The 19,417-nt window shown below is 38.0% G+C and overlaps 1 protein-coding gene across 1 annotated transcript; it reads right to left on the minus strand.

Annotated features, from left to right (window-relative positions):
* Positions 1-13,121: 13,121 nt before the first annotated feature.
* Positions 13,122-14,384, minus strand: LOC134760114 (telomeric repeat-binding factor 1-like). Its single transcript, XM_063715792.1, is given in 2 exon segments — positions 13,122-14,177; positions 14,180-14,384. Coding segments are annotated over 2 exon segments (1,203 nt in total). The 3' UTR covers positions 13,122-13,179.
* Between the last annotated feature and the right edge of the window lie 5,033 nt (positions 14,385-19,417).

Raw genomic sequence — 19,417 nt, forward strand, 5'->3', positions numbered from 1 at the left:
TGAACTGGTCTTAATATCTAATTGTTTCCCCACCTAACTAATGAGTTGAACAAAATCCTTGCCATGTATTCATATTATATTTGCATCAGTGTCCTAATAACATCTTTTGAAATTATACTTTAGCAATAAGAATAAAAGTCATAGTCAAAATGTTAGCACTTAGCATGGGAATGATTCTATCAGTCAGAGTTTAGTCAAGAAAAACTGGTTGCTCTAGATAATCCAAACTAAAAAGGTTTAATGCAGATGTCAAGAAGCCTATATAACCACTGGAAGACTGGAGGAAGCTGAGGTCAACCAAGCCACGGTGGACAACCTCAGCCTCAGCTCCCAGCTGAACAGTTTCCTGTTCATTGTCCATTGTCATTGAACTTCTAGATATTTCTCTTCAACCATCACAGTCTGCAGTGATAAAGGAAGTGGCTTTCTGGTGGAGCCTCTTAGAATCTCATGGCTGTCCACATTTCTGCCTATAACCCCCTCTAGCCTGTCATTCGTTTCAACCTTCCAAATCTTCAGCAAGGGAAGGGACTTCTTGGTAAACCAGCCTGTAAGCATATGGGAAGGGCATTCTGCAAATATAGCTCCCAACTTCTCTGAAAGACAGAGGAACCCTTAGAAGGGAGAGTTGGTGATGCCAAATTGGCAAAAAATAACCCAGGACTGCAGTTCAGCTTGGCACCTAATTCCATAGGACACTCACTTACTTCAGGAAAGGTGTATTTACTCAGTAAGACAGATTAAAGGATCACTTGGTTCATATGGACTCAGACAAAAGTGGGCTAAGTCATCTTTAAACAGATTTGACCAAGCTGAGAAATATCAAAGACTTATGATTTTTCAATCAGAAAACACAGCATGGAATAGCAGGAAGAGTACCAGACTGGAAGCCAAGGAACCTGGGATCCAGCTCAGCCTATTGTGAACTTGCTAGCTGGGAGGCCCTCAGGGTGGTCATTTCACCTCTCTGTAATTTGAGTTTTCTCTTCTATGAAACAAGGAAAATAGTATCTGTCATGCCTCAGAGAATCACCACAAAGTTAACATATGTGGAAATAGTTTAAAGTGTACAAACACCATATCAACATTAAGGTCCCCATATGAACATGAAGACCTAAGGTTTTCTTGGCTTAGTCTGAAGAAGCTTCCAACACAAGGCTGGATTAGGAGAGATGAAAATGAAATAAAAGTTGGACCAGGGCTGGGCACAGTGGCTCATGCCTGTAATCCCAGCACTTTGGGAGGGCAAAGCAGGCAGATCATGAGGTCAAGAGATTGAGACATGGTGAAACACCACCTCTACTAAAAAATACAAAAATTAGCTGGACATGGTGGCACGTGCCTGTAATCCCAACTACTTGGGAGACTGACGTAGGCGCATCACTTGAACCCGGGAGGCAGAGATTGCAGTGAGCCGAGATCGCACCATTGCACTCCAGCCTGGGTGACAAGAGTAAAACTCCGTCTCAAAAAAAAAAAAAAAATGTACTGGGAGCCTTACAGAGTTCACACATGTTTGTAACATTCTTCAAATGTAGTGTGCACAAATTGGAGTTATTAGTCCAATATTTATAAACAAAAATTATATTTTGAATGTAGCCTAATAACTTCCTAATTAAAATGATATGATCCTTAGAAGGTTTTTGGGGAGGAGGTAATGAAGAGAGGATTGGAATTAGGAGGATCAAAGTAGAATGCATATATTTGAAAATAAATATAATATTTGGCCAAAGAAAAATAAAAGCTCTACCAAATCAGTCTGCAGAAATGCCTAGAAAATAAACCATCTTCTAAGTGTATCAGCCATTTTAAAGAGGAGAAAGTATGAGGAAGGGGGGGTAGTTGTCTGTGAAAAAAAAATATAAAATTTTACAACATTTTATGTTTATTTAAAGGGAGCATGGGTTAAAACCACCATGAGAATTAGGTCATCAAACCATCAACAATAGTCTAATAGTCCCCCAAAATTCCTGTGTTGAAATTCTAATTCCCAATATGATGGTATTAGGAGATGGGGCCTTTTGTAAGTGATTAGTGCTTCATGAATTGGTGAATGAGATTAGTGCTCTTATCAAAGAGATGCAAGAGATCCATTGCAAGAGAAATCAATTGCAGGAGAAGACACAGCGAGAAGACAGCCATTGTCCTGTGAACCAGGAAATGGCCTCACCAGATACTGATCCTGATAGTGACTTAATCTCAGCTTTTCAAGCTTCTAGTACTGTAAGAAATAAATTTATGTTGTTTATAAGCTACCCAGTTTATGGTATTTTTGTAACAAAAATTTCTGTAACAGCCCAAATGGACTGAGATACCATCCTTAAGTAGGACAGTCATCCTAAAGTAGTTACAACCCAACAAAAACAAGGGGAAGACTTAATTTAAAATTTCATTCCCAAGATGTAATAAACCAGGTGAATTTAGTAATGAGAAATGATTCTGCGAGGGACTTTTAGCATTATCACCCTCCAGAAACATGTTAGAAAAATGTAGCACATTATTCCCTGGGTGGGACAAATTTGGGAGAATACATGCTCCATTATCAGCTCTCTGTCCCTCCCTGGGAGACTGATGCTTCCCAATGCACAACTCAATTCAAAGCAGCAACATACTCTGAAATTTCATCTAATGCTTGCTTGCTTTCTCTTTTTCTTTCTTTCTTTCTTTCTTTCTTTCTTTCTTTCTTTCTTTCTTTCTTTCTTTCTTTCTCTCTCTCTCTCTCTCTCCTTCCTTCCTTCCTTCTCTTTTTCTTCTTCCTGAGACAGGTTCTCACTTTGTTGCCCAGGCTGGAGTGCAGTGGCACGATTATAGCTCACTGCAGCCTTGAACTCCTGGCCTCAGACTGTCCTCCCACCTCTGCCTTCTGAGTAGCTGGGTCTACAGGCATCCATCACCATGCCTGGTTAATTTTTTAAAGTTTTTGTAGAGATAGGGTCTCACTCGCTTGCCCAGGTTGGTCTTGAACTGTTGACCTCAAGTGATCTTCCCACCTCAGCCTCCCAAAGTGTTGGGATTGTAGGTATGAGCCACCATGCTCAACCAAGAAAGTATTTTTATGTAAAAATAAATGAGGCAAAGGCACTTTATGAACTTCAAAGAAAAAATACTTTCTTTGTGTTGTTCTCATTATATCTGAGAATAAAAATGATGATTAATTTTCTAAATAAGACATATTCTGTTAATTTACAATTTTTCTCAAAATGAAAGGGTTTAAACTGTGATTAAAAGTAGCAGGTAGAGTGTACACTTATGTTCATAGCAGCATTACTTACAATAGTCAAGATTAGAAACTACCCAAGTGTTCATCTACAGATGAATGGAAAAAAATTTGTGTGTGTGTGTGTGTGTGTTTGTATATATATATATATTTATATATATATAAATATATATATATTCATATCTATATTTATATATATATATGAATATTATTCAGCCTTAAATGGGAATGAAACTCTGACACAATATTACAACGTAGATACATCTTGCAGACATGCTAAGTGAAATAAGCAAGCCACAAAAAGACAAACACTATGAGTCCACTTACATGAAGTGTCTAAAGTAATAAAATGTATAGAAATGGAAAGTAGAATTATAGTTGCCAGGAGCTGAGGAGACGGGAAAATGAGGAGCTGTTTAATGGGGATAGAGTTTCAGTTGTGACAGATGGAAAAGTTCTGGACATTGATTACACAACAATGTAATTCACTTAACTCTATTGAACTGCACACTTAAAAATGGTTAAGATGGTAAATTTTATGTTATGTGTATTTTACCACTATTTAAAAAATTAGTTGAGTCTCAAAAAAAAAAAGTTGAAAAATAGTAGGCCAAAATGTTTCTAATTGTGGCTTCCTACCAGCATTTAGGGGGAGTTTTGTCATAAAATTTTAGGTGACTTACTTTGCCAAATTTTACTGAGTCATGAGTTTGTTTTCCCATGGAAAAATTACTAAAACAATGGCACATGGAAACACATAACTCTTAAGTCACTTCTAGGGGAGGTATTGCAAAGGTATATCCATAAGACCTTTGACTTTGATGAGATTTATAAAAGCTATGCTGCCTTTTCTTCCTTCTCACTCCATCTCATCTCCCAGGGCCAGCCTGTTCCTCAAAAGAGTGAAAAACATAGGAAAATTACTGCCAATCATCCAATCAGACTATCTAAATGAAGTAAAATAATTATTAAATTTTAGTCAGCCAATATGCTGTTTGAGCTTGGATTATAAACCACTGTTTACTCTCATAGTGTCTGGCAAAAAATAGGTGTTCTCATTTTGTTTTCAATAGACAGATGGTGTTTACCATTCTAGAGCTCAAGAAGGAGAGTGATCAAGCAAATAGGATTAAGCACATTTTGAGAAAAGCAACATGGCGCACGGCCCTGGGGCAAGACTATGCTGGGCTCAGGACTTGAGTCTGCCATTTACTAGCTGTGTAATCTTGAGAAATTCTCTTAACTATCCTGATCTTCATTTTTTTTTTGCTGTGTAAAATGAAAACATTAATAAACAATGCCCATAACAAGAAATGTAAAGGTCAAATGTAAAGAAATGTGAAATCCTAAGTCCTGCATGCCTTCTACTACTGGTCTAGTCATGTGTGCCAGCTGAACATTCCCTGGGCTGCAATTAATGTGACTGATGGTTTTATCCCTGGTTTTCCCAGGGAGAAATCTAGACACAGAAATCTTGAGAAATGCCTCTGTGGAAAGTTGGATCCAAAGTTGGTCTTCTAAGGGAAGCTGCAGAATGTTTCTCCCTTAGCCTATAGTTTGTCAGAATGGTAAGATATCAAGATGAAACTCTGAAGACCTGAGGATTTTTCATGGTTTTCATTATTCTATTGAAGACCTAAAAAAAAAGTGGCTAATAAATATATTTTTAGAAATTGCTTTAGTATGATTTTTTATTAATTTAAATTAACATTTATTTAATTAACTACATAAAATCTGTATATAAAAGAGACAAAATACTATTCTTGCTCTCAGCCAGACAGTTGCTGATAAGGTAGTTTTGACAAGAATCTCATAGAATAAGAGGGCCCTCACTCAGCAACCATCAATATGGTTGGAATGTGGTATTTGCTCTTCCTGGAAACAATGCTTCCCACTTATACAGTTCATATTCCATGTGGTGTTAATACATAGACCTCATCCAACTATCTCTCTGTGGAATCTGAGTTCCTACTCAAGTAAATATCCTGTAATATGCTAAACAAAAAACCTCCTGTATTAGTTTCCTGAGGCCACTGTAACAAAGTACCACAAACTGGGTGGCTTAAACAACAAGAATGTATTCTCTCACTGTTGTGAAGGTCAGAAGTCCAAAATCAAGGTGTTAGCAGGGACACCCTTCCTTGGAAGGCTGGAATCCTTTCTTGTCTCTTTCAGCTTCTGGCAGGCCTTTGCATTTCTTGGTCTGTGGCAGGATAACTCCAGTCTCTGCTAGAGTTTACAAATGGCCTTATCCCCTGTGTCTCTGTATTTTTCTCCCTTCTCATACAGACACCAGTCATTAGATTTTTGTATGCACTATAAATCCAGGGTGGTTTTATCCCAGAATTCTTTTTATATCCCAAATATATCTACAAAGATTCTATTTTCAAATAAGGTCAGATTCTGATGTTCCAGGTTGGAATGGTCTGAATGTTTGTGTACCCCCAAAATTCATACGTTCAAACTTTTTTTTTTTTTGAGATGAAGTCTTCTCTGATACCCAGGTTGGAGTGCAGTGGCACCATCTCCATTCATTGCAACCTCCACTTCCCAGGTTCAAGTCGTTCTCCAGCCTCAGCCTCCCTAGTAACTTGGATTACAGGTGCGTGCCACTACGCCCCTTATTTTTAATAGAGATGGGGTTTCACCATGTTGGCCAGGCTGGTTTTGAACTCCTGACCTCAGTTGATCCACCCACCTCAGCCTCCCAAAGTGCTGGGATTACAGTCATGAGCCACCATGCCCAGCCCATATGTTCAAACTTAATCCCCAATATGAGAGTATTAAGAGATGTGGCTTTTTTTGGCAGGGGGGGTGATTAAGCCATGAAGACAGATTCCTCATGAATTGGATTAATGCCCTATAAAAGAGGTTTCAGGGACCTTGGTTAACCTTTCTGCCATGTGAGGATGCAACAAGAAGGCACCATCTATGAAGCAGTGAGTAAACCCCCACCAAACACTGAATAGGAAGTCATCTTGATCTTGAACTTCCCAGCTTTTAGAACTATGAGCAATAAATTTTCTTTTGTTTATAAATTACCTAGTCTATGGTATTTTTGTTGTAGCAGCTCAAATGAACTAAGACACAAATGCATATAAATTTAGGGAAAAATTATTCAACCCACTATACCTCTTTCCCTTTCACTAATTCCTATTTGATTAATGGTGCCTGTGGTTTATTTAGTGACAATGATATCTAAGGTCAATATGTGAGATTCTCAGAAAAGGAAATGTAGGCATCAGCAGCCAACAGAAAGTGGAGGGGCAATAGAAATTCTACCTCATTCCCCATGTCAGAGAAAAAAATCAATACATGGAGACACGAAATAATGCTTTGTGGGTCTGTTTGCCTGTAGCTTCTCTATATGTCAATCTTTTATGCTCAGCTTTCTTCATATTTTATTTTTTAATTTTAGTATAAAAATAAATGTTTTATTGCCTTCAATTTACCCTTATTATTTTTTACATCAATTGTTCTTTGTGTGTGTGTATGTGTTGGATTTACTTTTCTGGAGTGTGAATGTGTGTGGTGTGTGTGTATGTGTGTGACCTAAATAAGTTATTCTCCTGTAAAGAAAACAACATCAACATTTAAAGATTAGGTTAACAGAACTCACTTTATTAAATGCCTGCTATGTGTCCAGGCCTTGAGCTAAAGAATAAGAACAATGATGAGTAAAGACCATCCCTGTTCTCAAGGCATTTGTAGACTATAAAGGAGCCTGCAACCTTGTAGCAAAACAAAAAAGTAAAGAAACACAAACCATGGAGCATGTTGCACTCAACAGAGGTTCATTCTCACCCATTGTGAGGATGCTGGGAGTAATTGGAACTTTGTTGAAGAAAACAGGGAGATCATTTCTGTTTTGTCTGTGTATCACCGTGACTGCCTAGCACCATGGAGAAAGGGACCACCTTTCAGAGCACAAACTCTGACCACAGAGGGCCTTTGTCTATCCTTTGTTTTACTCTAAACTTTTCTCAAAATAATCATGGATGAAGCTGGAAACCATCATTCTCGGCAAACTAACACAGGAAGAGAAAATCAAATATCGCATGTTCTCACTCATAAGTGGGAATTGAACAATGAGATCACATGGACACAGGGAGGGGAACATCACACAATGGGGCATATTATGGGGTGAGGGGCTAGGAGAGGGATGGCATTAGGAGAAATACCTAACGTAGATGACCTATTGATAGGTGCAGCAAACCACCATAGCATGTGTATACCTATGTAACAAACCTGCACATTCTGCATATGTATCCCAGAACTTAAAGTATAATATATAAATAAATAAATAACCCTTCATGAATCTGTACTTCTGGAGAAAAGCTCACACAACTCTGGGACATTAGAATGCATCACAAGTAAGATTTAAAAAATAATTTAAAAAGTATTATTTCTGTTTTTGTTACCTTGTCATTAAATAAGGTTTGTATCTTCCTTGACCCCTCAAGATCAGTGATTTAGCTACTTGTAAATGCCTTCTTGCATTAGATTATTTCCATATACTGGATTGCTCATTTCTCCCATGGATTGGGCCTTCTATGGCTGCACATATATAGCTGCTTCAGAATAGAAACCTACTTTCTCTCTTAGCAAGGTACGGCTTTTCCAATGTCCCTTCTTGTTTTGCCAAGTTGAATTCCAAAGTTGTGTTAAATCTCAGCTAAATCAGTGTATTTGCCTTTCCTGCCTATGGCATTAACTGCACTTTACCCCTGATATTATCTTCCATTTAACTTCTTAGACTTCCTAATTCCTTAACGTATTATGGGATACCATTTGGGTATGGAGATATTATGGAAATGATGTAGAAAGGGAATGAACTTCAGCACTCCAGGTCAGAGTTACTTGGCTACTTTTAAGCATTTGTTTTTGCACCTTCTTTTTTGGTCCTTGGGAGCCTTGGACAATAAGCTGTTATCCACTTACATTTCTGAATTATACTTACATGAATCTGGTGCCAGAGAAATTTCTATGGTAAAGAATTAAAAGCGATTATCCCACTGTTTACAATCAGAGCTGGTGACTAATGAGGGTGCCTCTACTGACTCCTATCCACATTGGTAACCTTCCTCAGAGGAGTAAAGTTCATTGAGACTGAGTATCTTCTAGACTCCTATTTTGTTCCCATAAAACTATATATTTTGTTAAAAAATTGAATCAGGAATTATACTCTCTCAGGCATTAACTAGCAATTCACTTTAAGAAAAGTACAAGGAGAGGGAACAGAATGAAAATTTTAAGTTACCCTTTGGATGGGCTCATGAAAGGCCCATTTACTCACAGACTATAAGAAGTGGAATGTGAATATTATCAAAAAGCAAACTGGAGTCAGCCATGAACTTGTGAATGTAAGAGAGGGGATTCTTCATCTTATTTTGTTTTTCTTTTCAACTTAAGAGCCAATTTTGCTAAGGAAGCCAAAATCCCTGTCTGCCTGGCCCATCATACTCGGATGTATGTAGAATGTAGACAGACAAGGCACATGACAATGGCATAGATGCTCTTGGGTTTATGTCTGTCAAAGGGGGAGAAATTGTTCTTTTAAGATCCAGACTTTGAAGGCACATAAACCAAAATTTCAGTCCCAACCCCACCTCCTCCTCATTATGTGGTCTTTAGTAAGTTTCTGAAAATGTTTAAGCTTGGCTTTGTCAGCTAGAAGGTGGCAATAATCATTTAAATCATAAGTACCAGGTCCTAGCTGGATCAGTTGGCATGCTAAAAAAAAGGATACCTGAAGAGGGTTTAATCAAGAGTTAATTCAGGGTATGGACAAAGCTAAGGAACCCACCGGAAGCAGTGAGGCACCCAGGGACTAGTGGTGGTGAAGGCCATTCCCACCATCAGTCCTGTAGGGATGGGGGAAGTGGGAGCTCGTATCAGAGCACTGGGGAACCTGCACATGGGAGACACTACCCAGCAAGAGCTGCTTCAGTGAGGGATGCTGCCACCACCACCGCCACATCCCTGCCCGGCCAGGTGGGGTGGAATAAACCCTACTAAGGCTCTTTCCTCTTGCTTTCCAATCCCTTGGCAATGCGCTCCATTGGCTGCACTTGACATAAAGTCAGAGGACAAAGGAAGAGAGTGGCCAAGGAGGTGAGCTTCCTTTGCACAAAATCAGGTTAGAAAAGGATGAAGAGTGGATATGGAGGAGCAAATAGTTAATTTTCAGCATCTCTCTGTATTAGATGACTGTTGTTTGCCCAGTATCTCTTTTTTTGAGTAAATGCTATGCCTTGCTCCATAAAACTTGAATGAGGCTGAAATAACATTTACCCCTCTCCAATGACTAGGACCAAAGAACTTCATCACCCTACCCTCTAGCAAATCAATCAAATTCAACTTTGAGATTTAATACAGCATTTCTGGAAAATAGATAATCTCTTTTTCATTTGGATTATGAGCCATAAGGATGTAGACTTGGGCCAAACAACAGTCATCTTTCCAATTATATAGAAAGAACTAGCCTGACAGTAAAGACAATGCAAAAAGAGCACAGAAGAGTCCAGGAATAGGGAGAAAGAGGCAGGTCCATGGTGACTTTGTTTGAGGTCCTTTGTTTAATTATATCTAAAGGCAGTTATGCTTTTTAACATTTCAGTGATATGCTTTTTAACATTTCAGTGATATGCTTTTTAATATCCTATATTGGAAGAGTGGAAAAGGTTAATAAGGAAATGGGAAGCACCCAGAGGTTAGCAACAACAGAAAGTCTCTATGATATCAGAAATGGAGCTCAAAGGGAGGCGGTGGCACTACAGGATTCTCTGAGTTGGGGCCTCAGCAGGACCTGGAATCATGGAGAAGAAACTGCTTAGGAAATGCCGAGGCTGCCACGCTGGAAGCATGGCAAAGACTGCACAACAGGAACCGAAACCAGGGAAGAGATGCTACCTCAAGTACAGAGAGTGAAAAGAAATAGTCTGGCTTTTCCTTCCCTTCCACCCTTTGGATGCCCGCTCCCCTGCCTTCACTTAGCTAAACGTAATTGTGAGACTAACATTCAGAGCTGAGCAGATAAAAGGGCAGGGTATGGCTTTCAGAGCAAAGGAGTAATACACGTGGTCAGGACATATTCATTCTCTTTTCCTCTTTCCTTCCAAAATGCATTCCAAACTTTAGTGAAGGATACACAAATTTTTTTCTCAAAACTCAGAGAATGGGGGTCAGGTTATTTTCTGCTTAGAAACTTGAGTGGGTTACTACATAAGACAAGGCAATTTGATCTGATATTCAAGTTCGTTTAGACTATTGCCATAATTTATGGGAATGAAATAACATGATAGAAAAATGTAAAGGTAAATTGAAATCCAGTCACATTAGGCTACTTGCTCTTTTTGATTAGAGTATATTTTCCTGCACTTGCTAATAATATTCCTTCTGCCAGGCTTACCATCTTCTTCCCCATTTTTCTTTACTGAGATTTTACCTTCACATCACAAATTAAGTGCTATTCCTTCAAGAAACATGCTGGCTTGCCCACACTTCATTGTATCTCTCCCTTCTTAAACTCATATCATTCTCATGGCACTTAACACATTAGATCTTGTGTTTTAGATACTGAAATTTCTATCATACGCTTTGATAATAGATTGTGATTTCTGCAAAGACAAAGAGTGCTTTCCTCAACTTTGTATCCTTTGGGGTGGGTTTAAATGATCTCTTATACCTACTAGGTGTTTGATAAATGTTTGTTGTAGCAGATGAGCACCTGAAACAGTAATTCGGAACCTTAGGTTCTAGTATTTTCCATGTCACATTAGTGTGACTTGCAGAATGGCTCAGCTTAGCTTTTCCTATGCATAATGAGTTCAGACTAGATGAATTCCAAGGTCGCTTCTGGCCCTTTCAATTCCCTAATTTCAAGTAGAATTTAGAAGAAAAAATTTGTAAGCAGCAATTTTATAGTTCTATTATGGAATTTCTACTTGGGGAAAGCTAACATCTCATGATCTCATTCTTGCTGGAATCTTTCTCAAGATTTTCCATGGAGCTGAAATTTACCCACGACCTTGAGAAAGAAATGCAAGTTCTTCATGATCCTCACTCCACTTTCTTGTCCTTAATGCTTTTCCTCTGATGATTGCTCATTTCACACCCCAAAAGCAACTCATTTTATAAGCGTCTTACAGTACAGCAAGTAGTAAAGAATAAGAAATTATGAAATATTATATCCTATGAAGAAACACTGCTCCTAATGCATCCACAAAGAATCAAGCTCATAATTGCTGATTTGTCATTTATAATGATAAAATATGTATTTATATAATACATATGATATGATGGATGCTATTGGAGTGAGTTTGGCATATTTATTTATTTATTTATTTTTTTTATGGTACTCATCCATGTTTCTGTTTATATATAGGACAACAAATTCAGGAACAATGGGAAAGTAATATATGAAACCTTAATAGGAAATACAATAGAGATTACAAAACACTACCATTTGATTTTTTATGCAAATACTTCAATATTCCAATATTTTTACTCACTTGCTAAATAAAGCACATGACTTGAAATGCTAAATAATTGTGTTAGTCTAAATCTTTTAAATAAAATGTTGGTGAAAAATCAAAATTGTTTAGTAAGGTATGTATGACCTTGTTTATTATCTATCGTAGACATCAAGATGATCACAGTTAATACCAATTTAAGCTTTACAGAATATTGTTTTAGGCCCAATATTGATATATTAAATGAAGGTATCAGAGAATCTTATATTTGTGGCATCAGGTTATAAAGATCTATTCAAAACCATTTTTGTCAAAGTTTAAACACTGGAACAAAAGTCAAATTGTTTCTAAATGAGACACAAATGGTTCCCACTAACAGTACAAATTTTGTCCCATGGGTAATACTATTGTCTTTTTCTTTTTTAAAAAAATTATTTCGATTGTTTTTTTAGATTCAGGGAACACATGGGCAGGTTTGTTAGCTGGGTATACTGTGTGATGTTGAGGTTTAGGGTACAGATGATCCTGTCACCCAGGTAATGAGCAGAGTCCCCAGTAGGTAGTTTTTCAGCTCTTGTTCCCGCTCCCCACTCTACCTCCCCAGTGTCTATTATTCCCATGGGTCCTCAGGTATTACTATTTTCAAGTTTTTTCTTTACATGAAACTACTGAAAGAAAAAGTATGTCATGCTTGTAGGTTACTCTGTACATTTATCATTCTATTAATAAACATTTTAAGTAATTAAGTAGTATATTAAGGCCATAAACCAAGTCATTATCTCCTATCAAAGGACTACTGTTATTCAATCATCTAGAAAATTCATTTTAGGCAGGACACAGTGGCTCATGTCTGTAATCTCAGCACTTTGGGATGCCGAGGTGGGTGGATCATGAAGTCAGGGATTCGAGACCATCCTGACCAGCATGGTGAAACCCCACCTCTACTAAAAATACAAAAATTAGCTGGGTGTGGTGGTGTGTGCCTATAATCCCAGCTACTCAGGAGGCTGAGGCAGGAGAATCGCTTGAACCCAGGAGGCAGAGGTTGCAGTAAGCTGAAATTGTGCCATTGCACTACAGCCTGGGTGACAGAGAGAAACTCTGTCTTTTAAAAAAAAGAAAATTCATTTTAATGGGTTATGTTACAGGGTTGAGGTCAGCCTACAGACACAAAATAAGTTAACTGAATTTTTGTTTTTTTTGTATCAGGTTTTAATTTTTTCATTGGAACAGGATTTGGGGGTGGGGATACTAAATGTGGCAGGGTTCAACAAATTTACATTTTATCAAAATAAGGTTCTTAAAGAATGCAATGATAGCATATGCTTTAACTCTTATAGCACAAACCCTCATATTAATTGATGGTCACAGAAAAATGCTGTAATGTTTTAAACAAAAGTTTTAAAATACATCAGTGACACAAGTTTCAAACAAAATTCAGTGATCAAAATACTTAACTATCCTTTCATCAAGCTTTTACAAACACAATCAGTCTTCACTGTCTGAGCAAATCAGTTTTAGTTTCTTCATGGTCCTCCAACTGTCTTTTAACATGACACTTGTCCAGTTGTTGAATTTATAATGCAATAGTATTTTAGACCAGTTTCCCTCTCCATATTTCCTCACGCCAGATCTCAAATTCTTGTCTTCTTCCCAAAGCCATGCCTGTCTTTTTCTAGCTTGATGTTTTTCAGGAGTTACCGGTTGACTCTTTGAAACAGGTATTCTGTTTTCAGTGGCTCTTCTGCTTTCTTTTTTATTTTTTGTACTTTGAAGAGTTCCTACTCTTCTTTCTTTCTTATTAAGGTCTTGTTGCTGGGTTCCATGTTGCAACTTAGATAAGAAAAGATTCTTGTGAGACCTTTTTCTTGTATCCGAATTAACTTCAGTTTCCATTTCAACATCAAGTTTATCTTGAGAAGTTATTGTTCTTGTTCTTTTACTTTCTACTACTTTTGCTTCTGCCTTCATTAGAAAGGTTGATGATTTTTCACTTAGCACATAATTCACATAACTCTTAATTTTCTCCATCATGTGGTTGTAGCTGAAGTGCTGAAAAAAGGAATGAAATGCATCTTTCTGAGAGATTATCATAAGCAATTTGCTTTTGAGAGGCATGTAAGAATTTGGATCACCAAATATTCTTTCAAAGACTTCTTCTGCTTCTTTAAAGTTGCCATTTTCCATACAAACAGCTGTAGCCTGAATTTTAATTAAATTCTGTATTTCTTCGTGAAGTTTGTCATGTTCCTTTTCAATTGAACCCCAAATCATCAGGGCTGATTCCAAGGGTGTAATTCGTTCATCATTTTCAAACTCTGCATCAAGGGTTTTTCCTGCTGCAATTCTTGTCAAAAACTGACATATGTATATCGTTCTCAACTGGTAAGCTGTTAGGCTGGATAGTCCATGAATAATAGCCTCTGCGCTGTTGAGGGTCCTGTGGAAGTCCTCGGAGCTACCGTCGCGGAAAGCTCCGCAAAGAGGCAGAGGAAATCGCGCATCCAGCCGGCAGCCACGGCCTCGGCCTCGCCCTCGGCCACCAGGCCCGCGTCCTCCTCCTCCTCCTCGGGGGCCCCCACCTGCACCTGGCACTCGAGCAGTTCCTGGCATTCGAACTGCTCCTCGTCGGTTCTCTCTGTTTCTGCCATCTGCTCCTCGATAGGGTCGGCATCCCTACCATCCGCCGGCATATTTATTAAAACTTATTTTTATAAAAAAGATTAAAAAAAGAAATGTCTGCTCTAAGCAGTTACATGAAAATCGATAAATACAAAAGCAAGCACAAGAGTATTCAGTAGAGAATTTTGAGACTGAACAATCAAGTTTCAGGCAAATCTTGTGTGGTTCATAATTTTAGACCTTTATTATGCGAAGCTGCCAATTCAATTTTACAATGCAAGAAATGTTTGGTGTGACTATCAAGTTATATTTACTGTTCTGCGTATCTACTAAAAGATTCACTATCTTGAAAGAGTCGGTTCAAATTACCTTTGAACACACTTTTAGATCCTCTTTTGTAAGCAAAAATTGACAGACTAAAATGTATTCTTTCTTAACTGGCATCAGCATGTGAAACTTTAGAAAAACTGGTAGAGCAAATAATGATTCAGTTGCAGACCCAAATAACTTCCAAATCAACAAATTCAAACAGAGGAAAAAAGTTGCTGATCTTAGATGAATTGCCACATGTTGCCACTTCCTTTCACATGTGTCATGGTAGAAAAACTCTCATATAGAATTTTTCCCACCCATCAGAAGAAAGTAGTTATTATCTCAATTTCCTATCTCCTCTTCTGCATCTCACCTTCTGAGGAGATAAATATTAGAATATCAATGTATCCAGTGCTAAACCCAGAGATAAGGGGTTGGGATGCAAGTTGGAAAAACTGGGAAAGTATTAAATTCTGGATCTCTATTCCCCCTCTGGCTACTCTCTCACCTCTCTCATTCTGTCTCTCTCTCTCTCTCTCTATCTTCCTTCCTCTTTCTAAAAGAAGCCCTTGAAATAGTTTTATGTATTTGCAGAATCAAATTTGTCTCCTCTCTTCTTCTGTCTTCAGTGCACTCTGTTCAGGCTTTTGTTGTCATCTCTCCACTAAAACTGTTTTCGTCAACATTATCGATGACCTCAATGCTACTAACACCAAAGTTCAAGTTTCAAGCTTTGTCTAACTCAACTCTAGCAGCATGAAACACAATTTATTACTCTCTACTCCTTGAAGCATTGTCTTCTCTTCCAGGAGTATGCACTGCCAGTGTTCCTTCTCTTATTGCCTGCTCTTTTTCAAGGTTCTTTGCTGGCTCCTCTTTTTCTTTCTGACAAATACAAGCATTTCATGGCTCAGGCCTTGAAAGTCTTCCCTTATCTATCTAACTATCCTTCCACACTCACTTTCTTCATGAGTCCATCTAGTCTTGTGATAACTTCTAAATATATAACTTTCGTCTCAGCCTCTTTCCTGAGATACAGACTCAGAGATCCATCTGACTACCTGATGCCTCCACTTGAATGTTCAATGGCCATCTCAAAGTCAACATGTCCAGAACCAGGCTTGTATATTCAATCCAGCCTCCCCAAACTTGCTTCTGCTCAGCCTGCACCAACTCAGCGGATGGTGATACCATTGATCCAGTCAGGACTAGGACAAGAGTGAAGTAAGCCAAACACTTAGGCACAAGCTTTAAGGCATTCAGAGCATCAAGGAAGTGCTGACCTTGCTTTTGCATGGCTATGCAATGGCCTCCTTAAATTTTATGCCCTCAGCATCTCACTTGGCTCACCCTAGTACCAGCCCTGCTGCTTCTTGCTCAAGCCAAAAACTTCAGCATCATCCTTTATGCCTCTGTGTCTCTCACTCTCTCTTCCAATCTACCAGGATATCCTATTGGATCTACCTTCATTAATATTAAAGTGTTTGATCCAGTTACTAAAGAAATAATCAGATATATCAAACATAATGCAGGAATTTTTATAAAAATATAATTCTTGTCCTAAAGAAGAAAAACCAAAAATCTGCTCTTATTTTCACAAAGGCAGGGAGCTAAGGGAAGATAGACATACTGTTTCAGGGTGTTTGAAAAAATTAATAGACTGATTTTTAGACCAGTTTTAGGTTTACAGAAAATGTGAGCAAAATATATGGGGTTCCTGTATACTCTCTTCCCCCACCAGCCTCTGGTTTTTCCTATTATTAACATTTTGTGTTGGTGTGGCACACTTGTTACAATTGATGAACTAATATTCATGCATTATGATTAACTAACATCCACAATTTATATTAGGGTTTAGTCCCTGTGTTGTACAGTTCTATGGGCTTTGCTAAATGCATTACATCATATATTTCCCATGACAGTATCTTAAAGAATAATTTCATTGCCCTAACATTCTTCAGGGCCTTATTTCCCCTCAGCTAGCAGTGACATCTTTAGGTACAAGTACACACCACCTATAACAACTTAATTTATTGCCTTCTAGGCAAGCCAAGGCAGCGACTGAGGACAGTGACAATGTCACCTATCTTCCATTCAGCAGCCTGTGTTTGGTGCAGAGCCCAGGGTTCCTAGGTCCAGCCTATATGCTCCAATGGTGGTTTCCTATACTCAAAGACAATGAACTTCCAGACACATCACAAATGCCAGGTGCTCTGCAAAGCTGTCCTGATTCCTCCTAGCAACATGAGTTGCCATATTTTCTTTATTCTAAGGTGTCAGGCACATGATCATGGTGTCCATCAGGCTGTCTGATCCTCTGATTATACGTCAGTCTCCCAGACTAGATCAGGGGCTTTTCAAGGGCAGAAGCTCCGTCTTAGTCAGCTGTGTCTTCCTCAGGGCCTGTACTTGCCATTTGTTGATGATATGAAAAGTGTTGAGGTTGTGAGGGGGAGGAAGAAGGATGGTGGAATAAATAAAGGGAAAAGAGGGAAAGAAAAAAGACAGGGAGATAGTGAAAGTGTTTGTGCCCTTGTCCTCGGTCACAGGTCACTATGGGTGGGCACAGCTGTTCAGCACCAGAATGAGAGGAAGATGAGTAAGAGAGGGCATCTCTGAGTCAGGACTGGTGCATTTCTCACACCCAACGATCCAGCCACATCACTGATGAATCTGGGATGTTGTACTTTTCCCCACCAGAAGCCCTAGTTGCACATGAGAGACTATCGCCTGCTATTGCACTGACTTCATATAGTCCTAGGACCTCAGGGCTAATGAGTTCTCAGTTACATGGAACAGCTTTGTTTGATAAGTTATTCCAGTTTTATATGTAAGAAAACTTGGTGTTCTTATGTTATTTAATATATTGATTTGCTACATTCTATAAAAAGACAAATAAATGAGACTTCTTTAAAGTGTCTTAGAAGAAGTCTCAAGTCTCCTGTGGCTCTCAAACCTCAGTGCGGACAGGCAGTTCACGACATTTGTTGTCCATAGTGTACTTGTTTGGACAATTTCTCAATTTCCAAACAGCAGTGATGTTTTTTGCAACAAATAAATTACAAAATGAAATATTTCACATTTTGTCCTCCCTCTGATATAAATCTTTGTGGTCCTAAACAATTAAAGCTCCTTAGTTTAAATGGGAAGTATTATTAAGGAAAGTTGAAATTGTATGAAAGTGATTAAATTGAAGATTCAAAAATGTGTCTATATTTGGGAATATTGATTATGATTTTAATGTTAATTTTTTGATCTGATACCATTTCCAAAATTTAACCTACAGAAATACTAAAACATATGTGCAGTTATAGGTTAAAAGAATATGATGAAATTATTTGCAGTAGGGCAAAATTTAAAACAATTCAAGTGGTTTTAAAGGAGGATTAAATAACTATATTTAATGATGAGTGAGTAGTAGGTTAAAAAAGGAATTATTTTGAATAATAAGAAAAATAAAGATTCTAAGATATGTATTCAGTGAAGAAAGTTTCAGGATCACATGTTTGCTATCATTTCATTTTTGCAAAACAAACAAACAAGAATAAAACCAAAAGCTACACACGCAAGCATGCACACACGCACACACCGCAAGACACTTGTGAATTGAAGGGGGTAATGTTAATATTCACACAGGAACCATCAGCATGATATAGGAGTGTCAAGAAAACCAGGATCTATAACCACCTTAATTTAATGGACTTTATATTCTGTGTTATATGTTACTATCTATAAGAATAAAATTAAATTTTCCATACTTAAAGTGTCTATAACAAAATTGAGTAAATTGTAAACTTGGATCTCAAGTCCAGTTCCTCTAGTTCTCTCAGAACTATCTCCCTTCATTTCAAAGTTCATGGATTGATTTTTGGTTTTCCTAACATGTACCGCTGTATTTTAACTGTACACATCACCAGGGCATTCTTTTTTCTTGTTCTCTTATTATTAGAACATACACATAACTCCTTCTGACAATCTAGCCATTGTAAACCTCCCAGATTTATCAACTGTCATCTTCCAAGTACTCACAGTGCCGATTTCTGATATTACAATGGCCTCAGATTTTGTACTTTGGATTTTTTCGAAAATAAATTACAGTGTCTATTTACATGGATAAAGAGTGACCACTGTCTTTGGCTGGTTCCTGTTGATAATGAGACCAAGGCAGGGGCCTTCACTGAATTCCCACATGTGCTTGGTTGCAAGCCACACTCAGGTGACAGACAGTCTTGCAGTTGGTGCTGTTGGTCACATGAAGACTGGGAAAGAAAGTGCATCAGATCAAAATAAACTTATTTCTGTTGCAAAACATAACAACTCGAGGCACATACACTGTGAATATTGGGTCAGAGGCATTATCTTCATATTGAAAGACTAGTATATAATTATCAAGAACAGAAATGTAAAGAACATAGCTTGATGATAGAATTGGTACACGTTTATTATTAGAAATTGTATTTGAAATCCAGAGAAGAGTAACTGAATGGGGAAAAACATATCAGATATTAGATGACAAAGAATATTAGAAAATTTCAACTTCTTTTTCCAGTTGAATTTAACAATGTTTTACTTCACAGTTGACTGATTGATTTGCCTCTGCCAGGATGTAAATTCTCAGAGATATTCTTTCTGCCATTGTGCCAATCTGTGACACAGGTAGCATAGGATTTATATGCTGTTCTGGTCAATATCCTTCAGAAATGACCAGCAGAACACAGGGACACATATTCTCCTTCAACAAACACTCATGAAATGTGAAATCAGACTTCTACTGGTACAGAGTCAGCTGGAC

Source organism: Pongo abelii, chromosome 15, assembly GCF_028885655.2.
Source record: "Pongo abelii isolate AG06213 chromosome 15, NHGRI_mPonAbe1-v2.0_pri, whole genome shotgun sequence".
In the NCBI taxonomy this organism is placed as follows: domain Eukaryota; kingdom Metazoa; phylum Chordata; class Mammalia; order Primates; family Hominidae; genus Pongo; species Pongo abelii.